This window comes from Musa acuminata, chromosome BXJ2-8 (genome assembly GCF_036884655.1).
Source record: "Musa acuminata AAA Group cultivar baxijiao chromosome BXJ2-8, Cavendish_Baxijiao_AAA, whole genome shotgun sequence".
NCBI lineage: Eukaryota > Viridiplantae > Streptophyta > Magnoliopsida > Zingiberales > Musaceae > Musa > Musa acuminata.
Window position 1 is genome coordinate 6,668,125 of NC_088345.1, and position 20,613 is coordinate 6,688,737.

The following is a 20,613-nucleotide window of genomic DNA, read 5'->3' on the forward strand; positions in this document are numbered from 1 at the left end:
AACTCTCAACGTTATACCAAAGGATTCTCTTTTTAAGAAAAACTCATACTAAAAAAAATCTCAAATTAATTTTAATATCGGAGGGATCGAGTTAGAAAACTTTCTCCGACACCAATATTGATGCAGGTACCATCTTAAAATCATTTTGAAGTCATCTCAAAGACACTTAAGACTACTAAAGTTATCATTCGTATAATGCATCGATAAGAACAGAATTAAAATGAGGGGGGAGAGCGAGAGAAAAATAATAATTTGAAATATATTATATTTCTATGGTTTAGTAGAAAATGGACGAAGTTGACGGATTCAGACACTTATTGACCGAGAAGCCAAACCAAATTGGATCGGTGCGTGCCATATGCTCAATTTGTTTTGGGGGGTACAGAGTTAACAAAGACACTTGCAATGATTGAACGATGATGTGTCCGGTGGATGTTGTAAACCCATCTTTTTATGTTCGATAACGACATGTCTACCACTGTGGAATAGTTGATCGTGTCAAGTCAACTCAACCTGCAGTACGTACAGCATATACGACCCATTCGTCAACAAAGAGATGGCTCGGTGATGTATTCCTCCACCACAATATTTGGCCTGAAAGATACTTGTCATTTCATGTTACTAAGCCTCGCTCGAAAAATCATCGATAACTTCGGATAAAACCTTTTTTTATTAGATTAAATATTTAATCTAATAAAATTTGGATCTTAATTTTTTGATCCGATCGAGTAGTCTGATATAATTATTTTTTAAATAAAACTTCATCTATTTTTCTCTCTCCAACATATTCTTTTTAAGGTTTTATGTTGTTAGTGAGATGTATCGATAGATGACTCATTCGAATATTAATTGGTTGATAAAAATTTTGATAGTTTAATATAAGATTTTAGTTGAGAATCCGCTAAGGATTCTGTGTCTAAGTCATGTTCTGAGAAGCATTCATCTCTCACACACACAGATACATAGTGTTTCTTTATTTTGATGGAAGGAATTGAGTTGAGAATGGAATGTTGATTGCTCCCAACGCTCCTTTTGGGTTTGGTGGCTTTCTCAAATCGCGGGTCTTTTTGGCTCCTACTGCATCGCCGGCATCAGCGGCCAACGTGGGGGCGGCTGAGGAAACCACTGCAGGGAGGAGCAGCCTTTCAGCTGGCATGAGATGATGAAGCAAAAAGTCCATTGTCTTTTAGCCCATCCAACGTGACATGATAAGAACTGTGTTTCTTTCGGTTGATTCTATGAATCGTTACCCAATCAAACAAAATAATACGATGTAGTCGATCGATTTCTTGATGCCATTTAGCACTGAATCAGCCCGCCCGGGGTTTTGATTGATAGAAGATTATCGTAGAGGTAAACATAGAATAAACATCCATATATTTTTTTATATTTTTAATTAATCTATAATTTGAGGATCAATCAATGATTGATTTGATTACATAATTTAAATATAAGATTGAGAATATAAATATACATTAAGTTACCGGATGAAATCAATCTCTTTCACGATATATTTCTCTATTCTACATTGATAAGAATTTTTTTTAATCGTTTGAGTAAAATGAAAGCGCATATAATCGTTTGCGTCAAAACAAACCAAAATATCAAGATGAGAAGGTCAACCCTTCGTCTAAAAATAAAATATTTACTAATTATAATAAAAATGACTAGTTAATAAAGATGAGAAGGTCATCTTCGCACTATAAGGTTATACTTATTAGCTTTGGGGTTATTCATAAGCAATGACGATAGTTATCGCTATGGGGAATATTGAACCAACGAAGACTAATATCGCGTAGAATAAGTACGAGTCATTCGTGTGTCAATTATTTGTATAGAAAAGATAATAAGAATTTAAAAAATTACAATCATTGGAAGATGGTCGCCACCTCCGTGTCTATCTATAATGAAGAAAAATAAACTACATGAAACCTTATTTTTCTTTATGATAAGAAAAAGATTAGTGCATGGAATAAAGCTTAAAATTAAATATTTTTTTTAAAGTAAAATAGAACGTAAGATTCATAATATCATTTAGTATGAATGGTATGTATTGATTCAATAGAGAATTGATATGAGTGGTACATCGATATACCCTAGTATATTATGTGTTAATATATTTGATATAATTCAGTATGATTTTGTATATACCGTATTAATAATTGATTGATATATCAATATGGATCAATAAGATAAACTATGATAAAATGTTAGAGTGACTTATGGGTCGATTCAATATTAAAAACACTTAGAATGCAAACCCAACTATTAATATGGAAAATAAATCAACCTTCATTCTCAAGTCACGCATAGTAAAATCTACCGCAGCTCGGTCAATTCATTCATCACGTCACCCACTATGCCAAAACGAAAAGATCATATCAGATAGAGAATATTCTCTCTAATAATTGGGATACCAAGGATTTCATCTACCCATCAATTCATTGGCCTAACATCGTATAAGAGTCTCCTTCATAGTTAAAGAGATCTGTTTCCACAACTTTGCACTTAATTTTTTGGATCTCTTTTTTCTTACTCCGACTATTTTGTAATTTAAATATCGAAGGAGGACCTATTGGGAATCTAATATTTTCTTAGATTCTCTCATTGGATCTACTCTAAATTAGGTTATATGTTGACACATTATAAATCACACTTATCGAAGACTCATGTTTGGATGTTGAGTCTAAAGAAAATACTCGCAACATCTAAACGATTCGATTCTATTATTATAGAGACATACTATTAATAGTTCAACAATCGATGATTCTTATCTTATCAAATTTGAAACTGAAACCTTAGGCAATTTTAAAAATATATTTTTTAAAATATATTTTAGAAAATATATTTATCAAATATACTTTTTAAAAATATATATTTTAGAAAACTATAGAACCAAATGGTCAATTTTTTTTTGGGCACTTAGTGAAGCCTATTGACATCACCACCACCATTACCATTGTCAATAATATTATCATTAATGTGCATTACTATTGTTGTTTATCATCTCACTATCATTTTCAACACCATTGCATTGCATCGATGCCCCAAAAATAATATAGATTGAAGGCAAGTATGCCAAAAAAATAGAGAGACTTTTTGACTTTGGCACATCCTATTTGTTACTCGGTGAACTCGATGCTTTTCACCACTATGGTATAAACTAAATCCACATGCATATGCATATGGTGGCATGTGATTCTATGTTATGATGTACTAAGAACAAACTTGCTTGTGCATGCGACAATAGTAAGTAGCATTAGCGGCGACCAAAGTGCTTGGAAATATAACCACGCATGGTGTGTTACTTTTGACCTGTGCCTTCTACCTGCTCCCATTCTTCCACCCGAACAAGTGAGTTTGTATCTCCTTGTCCGCTTCTCTCTCTCATCTCTCATCTATCCTTTTTCTTCTTGTGTATATATATATAGCTTTATTATCTTAGCTTTTGATACTTACTCAGGCATCAACCCAACCCAACCCAACGAAGATAGATTCCATTACAACTCTTAGGATGAAAAGTATTAAGTTATTTTGTCATCAATGTACGAGTCTATCCGACGTGGTTCGAACATGAAGGTACAGAAATATTCGAGATGGCTCCAAAATGATTCTGAAGTGGTTTTGAAGTAGGTACGAGATTTTTTCAAGAAGAAAGCCCCTCGATATAGCGTAAGAAGTTGACTTTTATACCTGATCTACCGAGAGGATAGCTTGTAACTGCCCCAACATCCTCCTTTGACGTTTTGTCCACATGGACGATAGGAAAAAGACAAACCCGAATAATCTCCTTTGGATTGATGTTCATTGAGGTAGGTATGCGACCGGCGACATGGCCTTTCCCTTTCACGTCATTTTCGACGTGAGAATTATGTGTCATCTACATAGCAATTAGGTGTCGAATGATGATTGACTGATGATTTATTTTCTATCAGTAAAATAATGAACTTAAATATAAATTGAAAAAGATGTAGAAAATTCTTACGTGTATTGAATGATGAATTGAATGAAGTCTCGTATTGTTAAAAATAAGATAATCGGATTACGTATAATAGATTTAACTCATAATCTAAAATTTTAAAATTGAATTGATATATGTGGTGAGATTGATATTTATTTTTGACAAATAATAATTTTACTTTATAAGACAATTTGAATGAGAAGAAATTGAAAGTTTATAGTGGATATTGGGAACAGCATTCATCTTTTCCTTTGTCTCATCGTTATAAAAGCCATATAATAAGACCAAATATTCTTATAAATAAAAGGCCTAATTTTGCACAATCATCCTCTAAAAGAATTATTTTTTAGGTAGAGACCAAAATAAAATATGATAGGTCTAATTTTTTTTAGGTAATATCCATTAAACATATAAGTATAGTCATAAGACTAAGATCACATCATTGTTTAACGAAACAATAAATAACTTAAAACTTATTAAATGAAAATCATGAAGTTAATCCATTGATAGATTAGATGATGAGAAGATTTCTACTATGGCTCCTTTCAGCGTTTATGGTATTTGTAGGTTTTCTCGAAACCTCTCATATATCATCCTACATAATATGAGAAATGGTCATTGAATTAATCCGAATAATTTTGTTGTACGAAAGTCTAAGTTCATTCTTATACGAATAGATTGAAATGACCCAAACAAATTTGTCGTTCGAAAGCTTAACTTAGTAATTCTATAAAGAAAAGAAAGACTTTTATCTGTTTGATTTTTCCTTCTTAGCTCAGCTACTCACGAAAAATGAACAATTCTTGTATAAAATTGCAACCATTATTTTTCACAATGGTACGTACATTTGCTTGGAATCGATGAGATTTGTTGTTTATTACCTATTTGGGAGTATTAAAAGTAGATTTTGATTGCTTAATTTGAATGCTAATTCAAAATTAATCGAGGTCCTATTTTGCATCTATCTCTAAACGAGGTGGCATATGACGAAGAGATTTGAAATTGAACCTTGTCGAACTGTGTTGAACTTTACGAAACTATATTGGAAGCATTCCCAACGAAGTCCCTTTGATTTTTGAATTAACCTTTGATTCGATAGATTCGACTATATGCTGACTTTGTGATAGGAAAATATATTACGAGACTCTCACTCTACGTTATGAATATTAAGTTTAGAACCATTATATTCAATGTCTTTACTGTTCTAAAGAATTACTTATCATCATTTAATATTGAATCTGAAGAGAAATCATGAGTATGATCATAACATTCAATGGATGATGTCATGACAATCACATGTATTAGTCACATAACGATGAGGTATCAATTATGTGACGATAAGATATCATCCATTTTTCTTATATTATTATATTCATATCAGATACATGTGAAAATATTTTTTTCCTAATGATCTTTTGCTCTCTCTTTGCTAAGTAAGCTTGCCATGTTGTATCATCCATATCCACTAATTTAGATAATAGAACTAGATATACCTCAGTGGATTATAAATTAATATTTAAATATTAAAGATATTACTTTGTATCGATCAAGCAAAGATAACGTATTTAGATCAATTCCTTATCATTATACATCTTTTTTCACTCTTATGAGTAAAAAAATATCATAATTCTATGAAATATTATTCCCACAAACAACAAAGAGTGCAACTATAGCATGAGTCATCTTAAAAATTAACATCATAAAATTAGCAAAAATGATATAAATGCTGTTCATATTTAATGCCACGGGGAAAGAACTCGAGGACATGATGATCAAGATGACACTGCACCATGACAATCTTAAAGTCCACGTTCAACAAATCAGCGGGTGATTGAGTCGAGTCATATACTTGTGAAGATGCCGTAAAGAAACTATAGAAAATACGACCATATAACTATATTTCTCTGTATTATTATCCTTTACAGGCTGGAATTCGTTGATTAAAGCACTTATAATTAAATGAATATTTAATTATTATACATATTGATTTCTAGGATACAAGACGATGTTACTTTGTGAGGCATATTTTTATTGAAATTATTATAGATGTGCAAAGGAATATTTATATTTAAGTTATATACAAATAGAAAAAAATAAAAGAACATGAAATTTAGATCATGATAGCATCGCTGGTAAAATCGACGGCCATCCTCGTCCAGCAATTCCTTACCATATCTTATCCGTCATCCAAACAATAATAATAATAATAATAATATTATTATTATTATTAATTAAAGAAAAGGAAATGCGAAAACCGTCTCCCGTGGCTGTCAGTTAGCGGCACGGGACATCCGTCTGTCTGTGATGGGTCAGGGAACACTGAGTTCCCTCACGCAACACGCGCGGCCCATTTGGAAGCTGGCGATTGAGCCTGCTTCTTTACTTCGGTTGGTAGAGAACCGTGTTCCCTGATCTGACAAGACAGGAAAACCTCACCGTCTTAGCTTCCAACCCAGCCCTGGGAATGTATTCGACCCCTAGCCGAGGGTTTCCTTTCTTGTTAACCCTCCCACCGGCCAGGGCAGAAGGCGAAGGCGAGTCCCTCATCGACGATTCGCATCCCAATTCCCCCTCCAGGGCCTGTTCCGCTCGTCATGGCTTCTGGAAACCAAGGTTTCAACCCTCGCTTTCTCTTTCTTGAATTATATCTCGTCGATTCTTGCTCTGTGTTGGGGAGTTCTGGATTTTCGCTTGGCTATATTTGGTTGGACCGTGGGGGAATTCGGATTTGTCGACACGTGTGTGTAGTGGGAAGGGACCCTCGATGCAATTTTGGTAATCTACGCTCTAGGAAAAGGAGTTTGGGCTGGAATACGTGCTCGAGGTGTTTGATTCTCTTGAAAATTTCGCTGTGCAGATCCAAGTTACATGTTGAAACTGATTCTTTTGTTGAATCGGCATGCTTCGTTCAACTTTTGTGGAGCACAGTTTCTAGTAGGACGCGAAGTAGATTATTGAGAGGTTTGTTTGACATTCGGGGACGGACCAACATTATAATTTTAATTAAATGTGCATGAGAGGCGACTCAATGCCAAAATCTTCCTTTGGTATGCCACCATTGGACACTACAACTAGTGCGTCCTCTTTTGTTGGCTCCCTAAGTAGCACTACTAATTGCTTCAGTCTTGTTCCATCTTGGTGCTGTCGGTGGCTTGTACACAGGTTGTTAGAAGATTATCATGCAAGTCACAGGATAATATTCCCCATTTAGAAATTTTCGTCATGCAAACCAGTTTCCTGGTGGACTCAACTACATATGCCCCATCATCACACATATTTGTAATTTAAACTTTACATGTTTGATTGTAAATGTGTGAAAAATGCCTTGCTTTCAGAGGGCAAGACTGGTTCAGATGAGAACAAGACTTCCGCAGCTGAAGCATCGTCTACCCAACAGCAAGCAGGACGCCGTAGGACGACTTCAACTCCAGCAACTGGGTTTCCGACAAATCCTTTTGATTTTTCTTCTATGCAGAACCTGCTGAATGTAATTATCTTCTTTTATCGTTGTTGCAATGAGATCTCAAAACTTAAATTACACCCATACATCAAGTAGCAGCTACTGAAAGGTCACTTGGAGCTTGTTGTTTTTGTTAATTTAGGTACAATTTGTAATTTTATTGTTCCCACAAATGAAGAAGGTTACACTGATTCTGGTTGCATCATTAGTTGCCTGACATATAATAACTGTTCTTATGCTATATCATAGTGCTTGGAAACATCATGATGGACCAGTAAAATAAGGCACACATTACAGTATGCTTTTGATTTTTTCTCTCTGTTATGTGTCACTTTTATTTGTGTTGCAAACTATTTTACTTTAAAGTGATTACACCATATGAGAAATAAATTATTACTGGGAATAAACAAAAGAATATAGTTAAGTTGGTTAAAATGACGTGAGAATAATTTAAGATGGTATGGATATGTGCTTAGGAGATCTATATATACGATAGTTAAAAGAAGTGAAATAATTAATAATAGTAGTAAAAGGAGAGACAAAAGAAGAACTAAAAAGATTTTAATAAAAATTATAAACAAAGATTTAAATATTTTAAGCTTAACAAAACATATGACTTTTTATATATCTCAATGACGACAAAAAATCCATGTAGGTTGACCTCAAATAGATGAGACTTACGGTTTTGTTGTTACTGTTGTACTATTTTGCTTTAATCCATTGCATGTAATAGAAGATTAATAAAAAATAATTTTTATCTTTGTTTCTGAGAGGTGGGATGCAAAAGATCTGTTTGGTCTAGAAACACATCGTGTAGCCAGCATCATTTTGTAATAATTACAAAGCTCTTTTTTAACCATTCATTTTAATCTTTTACAGGACCACTATATGAAATTGTAAAGTAGACTATTAATTAAGTACCATCTACATTATTACGAAATTCGGGTAGACATGGATTTGTACGTTTGTTTTTCAGAAATTGATTTTGTGGGGCTTGTTACCATGTGTGTGTTACTTGAGAAGCATTTATTCATTTATTTTTTTGAATAGAGGAAGATCTCTTTAGTACCAATTTTGTAAGAATAGGGAAGATGACCAAATTTGTTCTAGTTATAGAGGAACTATGAGAGTCACACGACGAAACTTCGGGAAAGAGTGTTTGAAGAAACAATAGGATGTGAAATAAATATTTCAAAAATTCAATTTGATTTCGTGACCGGAAGACCAACAAAGAAGTTAATTTATTTGTTAAGACAACTAACATAAGAAATATAGAGAAAAGAAGAAAGGAGAAAGCATATGATAAAGTCTAAAGATTTACTATGGTAGTCTCAGAAAAATAAGATGTTTTAACTAATTATTTTGATGTTTTAGAAAGATATGCAAGATAATATCAGAATTATAGAAAGTGTGTCTAATGAGTTTCCTATTATTAAATAATTACATAAAAAATAATTTTAGATCTTAACCTTTTGCATTAGCGATGGACAAATTTACTTATGATGTATTTATTTGCTGAAGATATTATCTTAATTGATGAGAGTTCAAATCATATTATTTATACACTTAAGTTATTGAGATAAATATTGAAACCTAAAAGTTTTCAACTAAGTATGACTAAGATTGAATATGCTAGATATTATTTTTACTATAATTAAGAGTCAAATGAAGGACATAGTTAAGTTGAATAAATAAGAAATTTCAATCAGAAGTTTTAAATATTTTATATCGATTATTCCATAGAATGGAGGGATTTAAAGAAGATATTATTCATAGAGTAAAAATTAGGCGGTTATGGTGGAGTGCGGAGTCATGAGTTTTGTGTGATCACCCGGACACCTCTTATCTTAAAAGGAAAATACTATAAGACGGTTGTTATGCATGAGTGCATTGTTGACTTTTCATTTTTTTTGCTTAATGGCGGGAAATCCACTGCTTATGTTTTCTTTCATTTTATTCTTATTTGTTACCAAATACATGAGGATCTGCCTGACCTGATAAGAGGAAAAGTGTTATATTGTTGGTTTGTTGGGTATTCCCTGTTAGCCTTGGCATATTTCGTAGCACTATTAAGATTTAAAATTGCAAACACAAGCGTGTGAAAGATTTTGAGTTCACATAGCCTGTAGGGTTTGTGACTAACGTCTGTCATGATGTAGTTTTGGCAAGGTATTAGATTAGAAAGTTCTTGGTTGTTTGTGAATGATGATTGATTGGACCAGTTTCTAAAGACAATATGCATTCTCTGACATTATGTGGACTTGTGGAGGAATATAATTATTTGACTAATGTCATTATAAGAAAATTGGTTATATTTCAGTGCCTGTCAATTTGTTGTCTATGTTTGGATGATCTTTTAGAAGCATAATATGGTCATTTTTTGGGTTGTATCTCTATAATTTAATTATAAATGCAGGACCCTACTATAAAAGAAATGGCTGAGCAGATTGCGCAGGACCCTGTGTTCAGCCAAATCGCTGAACAGCTTCAAAAGAGTGTCCATAGTGCAGGGCAAGAAGATGTACCTTCGTTGGATCCTCAGCAGTATATGTCAACCATTCAGCAAGTCATGCAAAATCCTCAATTCACAAAAATGGCTGAACACCTTGGAAATGCAATCATGCAGGTGGTGCGACTTTTAGTAGAAGTTCTTTATGTGAAAACATTGAAATTGTTTTGAGTGATTAAGGTCATTTGTATTTATTGGCAGGATCCTGTTATGTCTTCAGTGCTTGAGAATTTGTCAAATCCTGCTCAAAAAGAGCAAATGGAGGAACGAATGGCTCACATGAAGGAAGATCCATCTCTGAAGGCAATTCTTGAAGAGATAGAAAGCGGAGGTCCATCTACGATGATGAAGTATTGGATGTTAAAATACTACAAAAGATTTTTATTTCCATGTTTCTTTTATTAATTCCTTTTTTTTAGGTACTGGAATGATCCCGAAGTTCTACAAAAGATTGGTTCGGCTATGGGAATTGCACCTTCAGGTGATGGTGCTACCTCTACCGAGCAGTTCGGACCTGAAGAAACAGAGGATGATGAGGAAGAATCTGTTGTTCATCATACAGCTAGTATTGGTGATGTTGAGGTGCGATATGATATTTCTTTTGAAGAACATATTCTTGTGGTTTTTGTTGTTTGCCTTTCACTGGTTTTGATTAAGACTCTGAGAAACAAAAAACCTACAAGACTCATAAGTTAAGAATGAGCTATCAAAGAAGAATTGTTTTGGATCTAAAGTGTATTAGTTCCAACCTTAGTTCTTCACTCTTTGCTATTAATGAGATCTGCCAGCACTGAGTAATGATTGGTTGGAGAATGGATCATAATGTAGCAATACATATAAATGGTACTTCGTTATGATTGTAAAAATAACCAACATGCACAAGTTTATACCGAATGGATGTCAATGAAGAACTTGTTACAAAGAGGACCTCAACTGAATTAATTGTTGTATGAAGATTTGAAATTGATTAAGCTTTGGCCTAAACTGTCTTGGTTGTGAGGATGTATATTGTGTAGGTTAGTGCTGTGAGAAACATGTAGGATATCCTATTAATAGCACATGCTAAGGTTGTTCTACTATTACATAATGTTTTAATGTTTCAGAATTGTGATTAGAATTTTGGTTACCTTTTCCGACTTTGAGTTGATAAGCCTAGGCCTAGGTTTGATCATATGTAAATGATTCTGATTCTGGATTTTAGGTACACTGCACATGATGTGTGATCAGGATGGTGTATAACAGTCATGATATGAAATGAGAAAAGATCTGTTTCAGGATTTCTGGTACTCCTAAAATGATTGTAGTTCATCTCTCTCTGCATAATTGTTTATGCATATGTACTTATATACATTGTTTATGTTTATTGTATTTTTTCACACGTGTGGTATAGATGGAAATACACGTTACTTTTGCTTGTGTCATTATTGCAGTGTGCACTAAGTTCTCTGAATTTATTCGTATTAGGCATATAGTCCTTATTGTAATTATTGTTGCAGCTTTTTGAAGACTTTCATTACAGGAGTTGGGGGATTGAATAGGATAGCTATCTTGTTTTTGCTTAAATCTAAAGCAAATTCCGATTGATTTATTTTTGGCGTTTTTTATATTCAATTTTGAACGTATGATGTACTTATATTGTTTCTATCATTTTTGTGAATTTAAATATTTAATTCTGCTAACCATGTAGGGTTTGAAGAAGGCTTTAGATTCTGGGGCAGATAAGGATGAAGAGGACTCTGAAGGAAGAAGACCTTTGCATTTTGCATGTGGCTATGGTGAGGTATGATTGACATATTTGTTGATTTATTATTTAGAAAACTAATTATCCTGTCGTTCAATTGTTCCTACTCTAAATGTTTAATATTCTCGTCTTGCAAAGCGTCCTGCTGTTCAGGGTTTTGTACTTTGATTTTGTTTAAACCAGAGTGGATCATTGATGCTATTCATAACCTTTAAAGTTGAATTGTTGTTTCAAAGAGCAGGATAATGTTTGGAGCGCTTAAAACAATGCCATCATGTTGAGCTCCTCGACTTTTTCACATTTGAAGTTTGTGATATCCACAAAAAGTCAAGTTGCTCGGATGAGCATGACAAACAACCCTGTTAAACATATAACCTTGGCATAACATATTAATTAGCTACCACTTCTTATGAAAGTTGGGGCGATGGGATAGGCTTTTAAAGAGACCTAATCTAATTTTTCTCTTCTATATGCTGGAACAATAGCATAAGCAGTAAATCAGGTTTAGTAGAGTGAACATGGTCTACTGGATCTTAGCAATTTGACCAGCTTCTACCAATATCGTGATTCACTGCTGTTGCAACCTGGATTTTCTGTAGGATTGTCAAGATACTTGTGAAATCATAATATGTGCGAAACAGGTCAATCTTGGACTGATTCCATTGATGCTGTTTATCATGATTAACTTGTGGCCAACGTTAATGGATTACTAATCGAACCACCGGTTCAGATTGATGTCACTGATCTTAATCAATTAATGACTGGTCCTTCTAATCTTGGCTGTTATCCAGCCAATTTACATCAGATCCAAGTTATCTTGTGTGTTTGTTTATTGTTTCTCAGGTGAAATGTGCTCAGATCCTTCTTGAAGCAGGAGCTGCAGTTGATGCACTGGACAAGAATAAGAACACTCCACTTCACTATGCTGCTGGTTATGGGCGCAAGGAGTGCGTGGGACTTCTTTTGGAGCATGGTGCAGCTGTGTAAGTCTAGCAATTAAAAGCTCGACTCCTTTCACGATCATTTTTGTTTCACCCCTATGCTTCCTGGGTGCAGCACTCTGCAGAATTTGGACAAGAAGACGCCGATTGATGTCGCCAAGTTGAACGATCAACATGAAGTTCTGAAGTTGCTTGAAAAGGATGTCTTTCTTTAGACATATGATTGCTTCTTTGGGTTCTGCACGAGAGAGTGAAAGTTGCTGTAGTAGGCAGGTGTGCTTGTCTTGGTAAATTTGGCTGTTTCCAGTTTATCGTGTTTCTTTCTTGGTTCCTAGTTCCAGGATCTTCACTGGATTTACGTGGCATCGTCCCTGCGCACAAAATTATGAACCTAGGATGGATCATGCGTTGTTGAATCACTCAGTTGACTTTAGTGTTCTACCATTCGGATATCATATTGCATTCATTAGGAAAAATGTGAATGGTGAATATTGTTTACATGAACTCGTTATGTTGCTATATTTGTGACGTGTTTATAATTTTATGTTAACACAGCAGAAATTTAGAGATTTGCATATGCTTAAATGTTTCAGCATACTTTGTAAAAATTATAAGCTTAATAAAATCTTATAAAAATATAATATATGGTATGTAAAAAATATAACATGTAGAAAAATATTAGGAAATATTTTATTTGTGTTGAAAAGAATTAAGAAATTCGTATAGGATGCTCACTCACGTGAGGTACCTGAATGATTCCAGCTGGGTGTTGTCTAACTTCAAGGTTGTGATCTGATCACAACAAAGATCTTTGTATCAAGGATCAAGAAACCAAAGGATCGATCTCAATCACGAAAGCTCGGTTCCAACCCGCTTAGCAAATTCTGCAACGATCAAAGAAAAATCGGGCATAGATATCTCATTTTAAAGGTGTCAAGGAATGGGGAAGAGAATGGAGTTGTGTATCCTAATTATTCCACAGTAATAGAAATGCATCGGAGACTTTTTCTATAGGAAGCCCATGGGAGTGTCAACCTGTGGAGAAGATCACGTCAAATTATCGATCATTATTTAATCACGAAGAGATTTACTGAACCTCAAGCTTTACGATAGATGTAGGGTTCGTGTAAATAAGCGGAGGGTGCGTCGAGATGATTGGGTGTTCGACGTGGCTTCGAGTCGATATTGATATGACGTTCCATCAAATATGTACGCCATGCCTGACGAGATGTGCCATAATGTTGAAGCATTCATCTGTTAGATCCTAACAAAATAAAAATAAATAAATAAAATCATCAAAATTTACTTGTTGATAAACACAATGTCAATCAAATATGTTGTCTTTAGCATATTGTATGCACAGATAAAGGATCAGGACTTTTTGAGTCCACGATTAGTGTATATTATATATATATATATATATATATATATATATATATATATATATATATATATTGTCTAAGACAAAACTGACTAGAGTAAGCTTCTTATTGACCTGAGTATGCACAGATATCTGACCTGATATATATTAACCTTTACATGATTGACTAGAGTAAGCTTCTTATTGCTTTTGGTTGTTTCTTTGGGATTATACCATATTTTTCATTATTATGGTATAACAGTAAGATTGTTTTTATTATTTATTCCTTCGAGTATTGGGTTGACAGCCCATAATCAACCCAATGTGGATTTTATCAGCCCACATCTCACCCCCTCTTAATCTAACCCTAATTAATATTAAGAGGGTATGGGTGACTACATTTTAAGACAGAAAAAGGCTATAAAAGAACATTAACGAGAGCAGCAACAAAGAGATCTTTGAAAGAGGAGAAGAAAAAGGCAGAAAAATAAAAGAAAGAAAGGGAAAAGAATAAGGACAACGTAGAGAGACTGTTCTCAATCATCTAGCAACGTTCTCATCTCAGGGTAGATCTAGTAGATTCTTACTGTGATTACTTTGAGAGGTTTTAGATATTGTGGACAGTGACGTGATCCTTGTATTCCAGTTGTTCTTTTGTGATTATTGCTAGGGTTTAGGGCAAGAGATTGAGATCTGTATATTCATTATTCTCATAGTATATTATCTCTAGTTTGCCCAATAGTTTTTACCTTTCACATTGGAGGGATTTTTCACGTATATTTTGATATTATATTTGATTATGATTTTATTTAATTCCGTTGCATATCATCTTAGTATTTGTTCATATATAAAAGTTATCATGGCATGCTAGTATTTAATTCCGCTATATATCATAACTTATTAGTATTTGTCTATCTATTTTATTTCTTGATGAAGCACTCTTGTATTATATCGACTCCAAATTTTTCATACAGTATTAATCTTACATATATATATATATATATATATATATATATATATATATATATATATATATATATTTCTATCCTTTTATCTTTGTTTCCACACCTGAATTTTGTCACTGTATTTTTATCTCCTTAGACGCGTTCACCGTCGTTACGCTCTCTCATGTAAATTATGTCACTTTAATGGGTTTGAGAAACTAATTTAAATATATATGGTAGCATATAATTCTGGTTTTAATCCAACTACTTACAGCATGTCAACCCAAACGCTAGTCTTCGCCGGCGGAAAGTCTCTGTTGTGCATGTTTCACGTGCAGAGTTTTGCATCCTCCGTTACGTAATAGAAAACTGCAGAGGACAATGAAATCTTGTGCCGGTGGCAGACAACTTAACACACTTAATTATTGGACAGAGGGATACTTTGTTTGTACTATTATATTTGGACGAACGCTTAGATCATAATGTCCGGTCAACACCCACGACCCCATCACCGTCCTGTGACTCGTTTGTGCAGGGTGGATGTATCGCACATCCATTCATGTCTTCCCAATCTCCTTGAAAGCAACTTCAACAGTCACCGAGTAACCCATTCCCATGCATCATTCACTTGATCACAGTGAATAATACATCCAATTGTGTGCACGTATCTGCACAGGAAGCCACGTACGTACGTACGTAGATACACGAGTAGTCGTATACGTACCATCGGAGGATGACCATTGCCAACTTCTTCTCCTCGCATTGCACGAGGAAAACGTGGGCTGCAAGATAATGTAATTGGTGTCACGTTGCAGTCGACAGTGATAGATGCAGCATATTCGTTCGGCACTATGTTTGCTTTTCGTGAGTGTGTTGTTTAAGATCTAACTATATTATCCTCTTTCTTAGATGTGTTTCTATATTATCCTCTATGTTTGCCAACCATTCAGAAGCTATAGAGATATCATAGTCATTGGAAGGCATGCATTCACAATAATGTCATTTTATATTCTGCAAATTGTTTGTGTGTGAAAAGATTACTAGTATCAGAGATTAAAAGATTGCTTCTAAACAGCATCATCAATGGCTTCGCCTACGTATCGACGACGTAATGCATCATCGACAACTGCAATAAAGGAGCGCCTGCAATCTTTAATGGATCGCTGCCCAAACACACCACCCATCCACTAAATGCCACATCTCGTGACAGTGTCCTCGAGTCACCACCACCTTGCACATGAAGGCACGCAGGCATTATTGCAGTGCCAGAATGCTTTGCTGGTGACACTATGCATCGACCACCACCACCACCACGCCTGCATGAGAGAGAGAGAGAGAGACAGAGAGAGTCAATGCACAGCACCTTCTCTTCCCCACAATCACACCACGACGATTCTTTAGCATGAGAAAACAAATGGAAGTGGGGGGAGGGGGGAGGGGGAAGAGGGGGTTGGTGGGGTAGGTGGAGGTATAGTTTGCTGGTGACATGTTACTGTCAGCACGACGGTGGACAACGCAATGGGTCCCATATTTCAAATAATTTATCAGTCACCGTGGATCACATGGAAGCACAGCGAATGTGATTGAGCCTCTCGAAGTAGTAGTACCAGTAGTGTTTCCTTTCTTCTTCTTTTTATTTTTACCCTCTCATGAGGATTCGTGCGTCACGTTTTAGAATAAGAAAATAATGGAGAACAATAATTGAAAAAGGTCGGTGATATTGTTGTCCTTTTATATCTAAATTCAAGACATTTTTGTCCTTCATATAGATGATGCAAAGATTTTTTTTTTTTACCACAGCAATCGAAGAAGAAACGATAAATTCTCGAAAAGAAATATTATATTTGAAAATTTTTGGTAGAGCTCCTTATGCCTCTACATGAGCGGGGAGTCATGAGCAGAGGTAAGTCCTTAGCCACTTATGCCTCTAGGCACTGGTTGGTTTGTGCACATGGTCATGTTTTTGTCTTGTCAGTTGGCTCGTTCTATCTCGAACTATCGTTCATCGCTTATAGTGCAAACGAGGTCACTAGTGAAAGTGATCGAGGCTTTACGATAAGATTGTGATAGTAGACGTAAGGGCGAGGTCGATGAGAAAGAGAGTTTGAGCAACAAAGGCCTGAGGTCTGATAAGAACGATGATGTTGGACGACAATGATTGAATTATATTATATATATATATATATATATATATATATATATATATATATATATATATATATATATATATATATATATATATATATATATATATAGTGATCACTATGCAAGTAAAAAATAATAATATTAATTTGGTAAGAAATATTGAGAAGATTGGGACTAACCCGACCACATCACATCGATGATTGAAGTGAAAGTTTTCAGCCTCGGTGATTTCAGAAAAGACATGATCATTCCAACATGCTACGCATGCGGTGATGACTTGATGCCTTTTCCCTGCTTTCCCTCCTTGGCTGGCATATCTCCTCATCTCCTATCGACAGTCAATGCAATCAATTAAAACACGTCCGGTGCGTGGGTCCCACTCAAAATGCTCATTGCATCTCGTGGCGACAAGAGAGTCTGCGTACGATGTTGTCCACCAAAGACGGTGTGAGGGGAGTGACTGCACTCGATCACGAGTGACTCCATGACAAGAGAAACGACCCTTCATAAACCTTAATAATAATTATAATCACTGCGTCCCACATGAGGGTTTGGTCATATCATCTACAGGTGCTATTGTAAACCGCATCGATGCCGTACTCCAACTGACTTTTTCGATGGATCGGGTGGTGACTCGACATGACCCAATTTCGTTTATCGGGTACGAATCATATTATTATGGATTCGAGTTATCGATAATCGACACATCACACATAAACCTTTGTTACATTTACATCCCTCTATCATACTCTCGCTCCTTTTTCTTTTTGTTTTTTCATCTTTAAGATTTTATTTTCAATTCTAGAAGAAGAAGAAGAAGATGATGATGATGATGATGAGAAATTACAACATTAAATAGGTCTCATCATATTATGGGAATCACGAAATTGCTTATCATAAAGAAGAGGAGAAGAATGGATAAACTTCCAAATTAAAAAAAAAAAATATTAAAAAGAATAACTTTAATCTATGAGATCTTAGATCCATAAACTTATTTTTTTTTTTCTTGATTGCTAAATCATTAGATTAGCCCTTTATTTATAAAGGGATAAATCCAACACTTTGACTTTGATTATAATAGGAATTTCTATCTTATCTAAGATTTTAAAACTATGATCCTAAATCCTAAGCTTAATTTAATATTATAATATTATTTATTTTTTTCTATCCAAGAGAAATAAATAAATAAAATATTTATCAAAGAAAATATTATTGGGATTGATAAGTATTTTAGAGTATCAGTGTCCAATGAGATAAAGAATCATAATAGAAGGAGTTCTCGTGAAAAAAAAGAAAAAAAAAACTTGACAATTAGGGTTTGATTCTTGTATAAATATCTCGGTAAAATATGAAAAATACTTTTGATGTATTTGAGTTTATCTCTAAATGCTAATTTTTAATGAGAGAAGATGATGTAAATTCTTCCAAATTTTTGAGAGGGTGTACAAAAAAATTATGCTTCGATAACTCAAGATTTTGTAATTAATTTTACATAGTGAAGAATTTAATCTTTATATGTTAATATATATATATATATATAAGATTTATCAAATCATATTAAATCTTATGTTAAATATTTTTTAATTTAATAATCTTTACATATTTTTTAATTTTAAAAGTATCCTCTCCCACCCCAACGATAATCCAGATGGTTGAAGAGGTAACAAAGACATATAATAATACTATATTCAATAATTTGATGTTTATGTGTTTATTTTTAGACTAATGAAATATGACTTATTTTTTAAAACATATATGTAACACATAATATACTAATTATATCAAAATTAATGATAAGAAAACTTGTTTGAATCTACCAATATAAAGGATATATTGGCCCATTGAGGAACCAATACCTTTAAGAAATTAATAATTAATTTTTCTTTCTATTATTTATTTATTTTTGACTTCTAAAGTATTGTATTATTCCTTTCTATAGTAAACCTAACACTTTGATTTTTTACTGTAACAAGAATTCCTATCTCAAGAAAAAATTTTAAACAACTATCATATCTAATTATAAAATTTAATATAATATATTTGCTCATATTGGACGCACATTTAACACGCACGTCTATCATTAAAAGCACATATAGGTGAGGCACATGACCGAAGAGCTGATGATCACATCCAATAGGCTCCGATTCAATATTTTGATGTTGGAAAGATCATCTTATTTGATTTAATTTATATTCAATGAATCAAATTCCATCGATGACTTGTTTTTCTAAACATATATATGATGCAAATTACAATTATTATCTCAAAATTAATAGTGAAAGAAATCAGATTGGACCTACTAATACAAATAATACATTAGTCCATAAGAGGACCTCCAACTTTGAGAAACTTAATTATTTGTCTCTCCTCCTATTATATCTTTTTGTTGTTTCTAAGGCATTACATTAGCCAATCATTTATTGAGAGGTAAATCCAATATTTTGACTTTGACTATTGAAAGGAGTCGTCCATTTTTAAGGGGTAAACCTAATATTTTAATTTTAACTATGATAGGAACTTTTTTTATCTTTAGTGAGTAAGACTCTTAAATCATAATATAATTTAATATTAAGAAAATCATAATATAATACATAATATATTAATTTTCTTTTCTCTGCACACTCTTTATCTTCTGTCCCACATTGCATTGCACATGGAAACAATGACATATAGAATAAAACAAACAACATGTGCAAAGTGGATTTTAATTGGACAAATAAAATAAAGTTTTTGAGGACAATTCCTCGCTAAAAATACTAAATTGACAATGATGATGATTATAACAATGGCTATGAGAACATTAATCTCAGGAATTATGGATTTAATTGTTCTTGGCTACTTTAATTTCTATAATCTATTATGCATAAGCCTCTAAACACATGAACTTTTCTAAACAGTATAAATCATAATATACATCGAGGCATAAGTGGATTGCATCTTCAATGGGGAGCAAAAGCTAACAAAAATATGGCACAATCCAAGTCAATAATTTGAGGGACCCATCAACAGTTGATCTCTATATGTTTGGTTAAGAATTGAAGATATGATCGAAGGCCTAATTTGTGTGACCATATAAGTCCAAGAAAAATGATCACTTTCAGTACAGAATTAATATGATTAAAATTATTCTCTTCCTTTAAAGTTTGTGGTACAAAATAATTTGGGGGAAGACTTTTGCTGAATATTAGAGCATGTCCTTTTCAAATATGAAAAGAAATTAAAAATATTATTAGAAAAGTATTTTTAGAGATATTTCATAATTTTATTTTATATAATTTATTTATTAATATATGAAAACTTTGCTATTAATAGTCAGGACTTCTTACAGACTAGCTAGCATCGTCATATATAAATATATTTTTCATATCTCAGTCAATCTTTGGAAGACAGCAATATTTTACTCTTATTTTTTATTTTGGTAAAGAGGGGGGTATTATTGTCTTCCTCAGAGTAGACGAACGATTTGCGGGTCAATGGGACTCCACGTTTATCTCGCGGCTCGGTATCAGGTGGACTAGGAGATTTACGGACACTCTTAACGAGGACTCTCAT

General features: G+C 33.7%; 1 protein-coding gene across 1 annotated transcript; it reads left to right on the top strand.

Annotated features, from left to right (window-relative positions):
* Positions 1 to 6,437: 6,437 nt before the first annotated feature.
* Positions 6,438 to 13,133, top strand: LOC103993431 (ankyrin repeat domain-containing protein 2A). Its single transcript, XM_009413500.3, has 8 exons — positions 6,438 to 6,574; positions 7,297 to 7,448; positions 9,838 to 10,047; positions 10,132 to 10,280; positions 10,350 to 10,512; positions 11,618 to 11,710; positions 12,515 to 12,654; positions 12,728 to 13,133. Exons 1-8 carry the CDS (start codon positions 6,556 to 6,558, stop codon positions 12,825 to 12,827), a joined length of 1,026 nt encoding a protein of 341 aa, XP_009411775.2. The 5' UTR covers positions 6,438 to 6,555; the 3' UTR covers positions 12,828 to 13,133.
* The last annotated feature ends 7,480 nt before the right edge of the window (positions 13,134 to 20,613 follow it).

Excerpts from the sequence above, each read along its gene's own strand:
- LOC103993431 (XM_009413500.3), top strand. Across the intron at positions 10,281-10,349 it reads GGTCCATCTACGATGATGAA|GTACTGGAATGATCCCGAAG; the intron begins GTATTGGATGTT and ends CCTTTTTTTTAG. Across the intron at positions 10,513-11,617 it reads CTAGTATTGGTGATGTTGAG|GGTTTGAAGAAGGCTTTAGA; the intron begins GTGCGATATGAT and ends CTAACCATGTAG.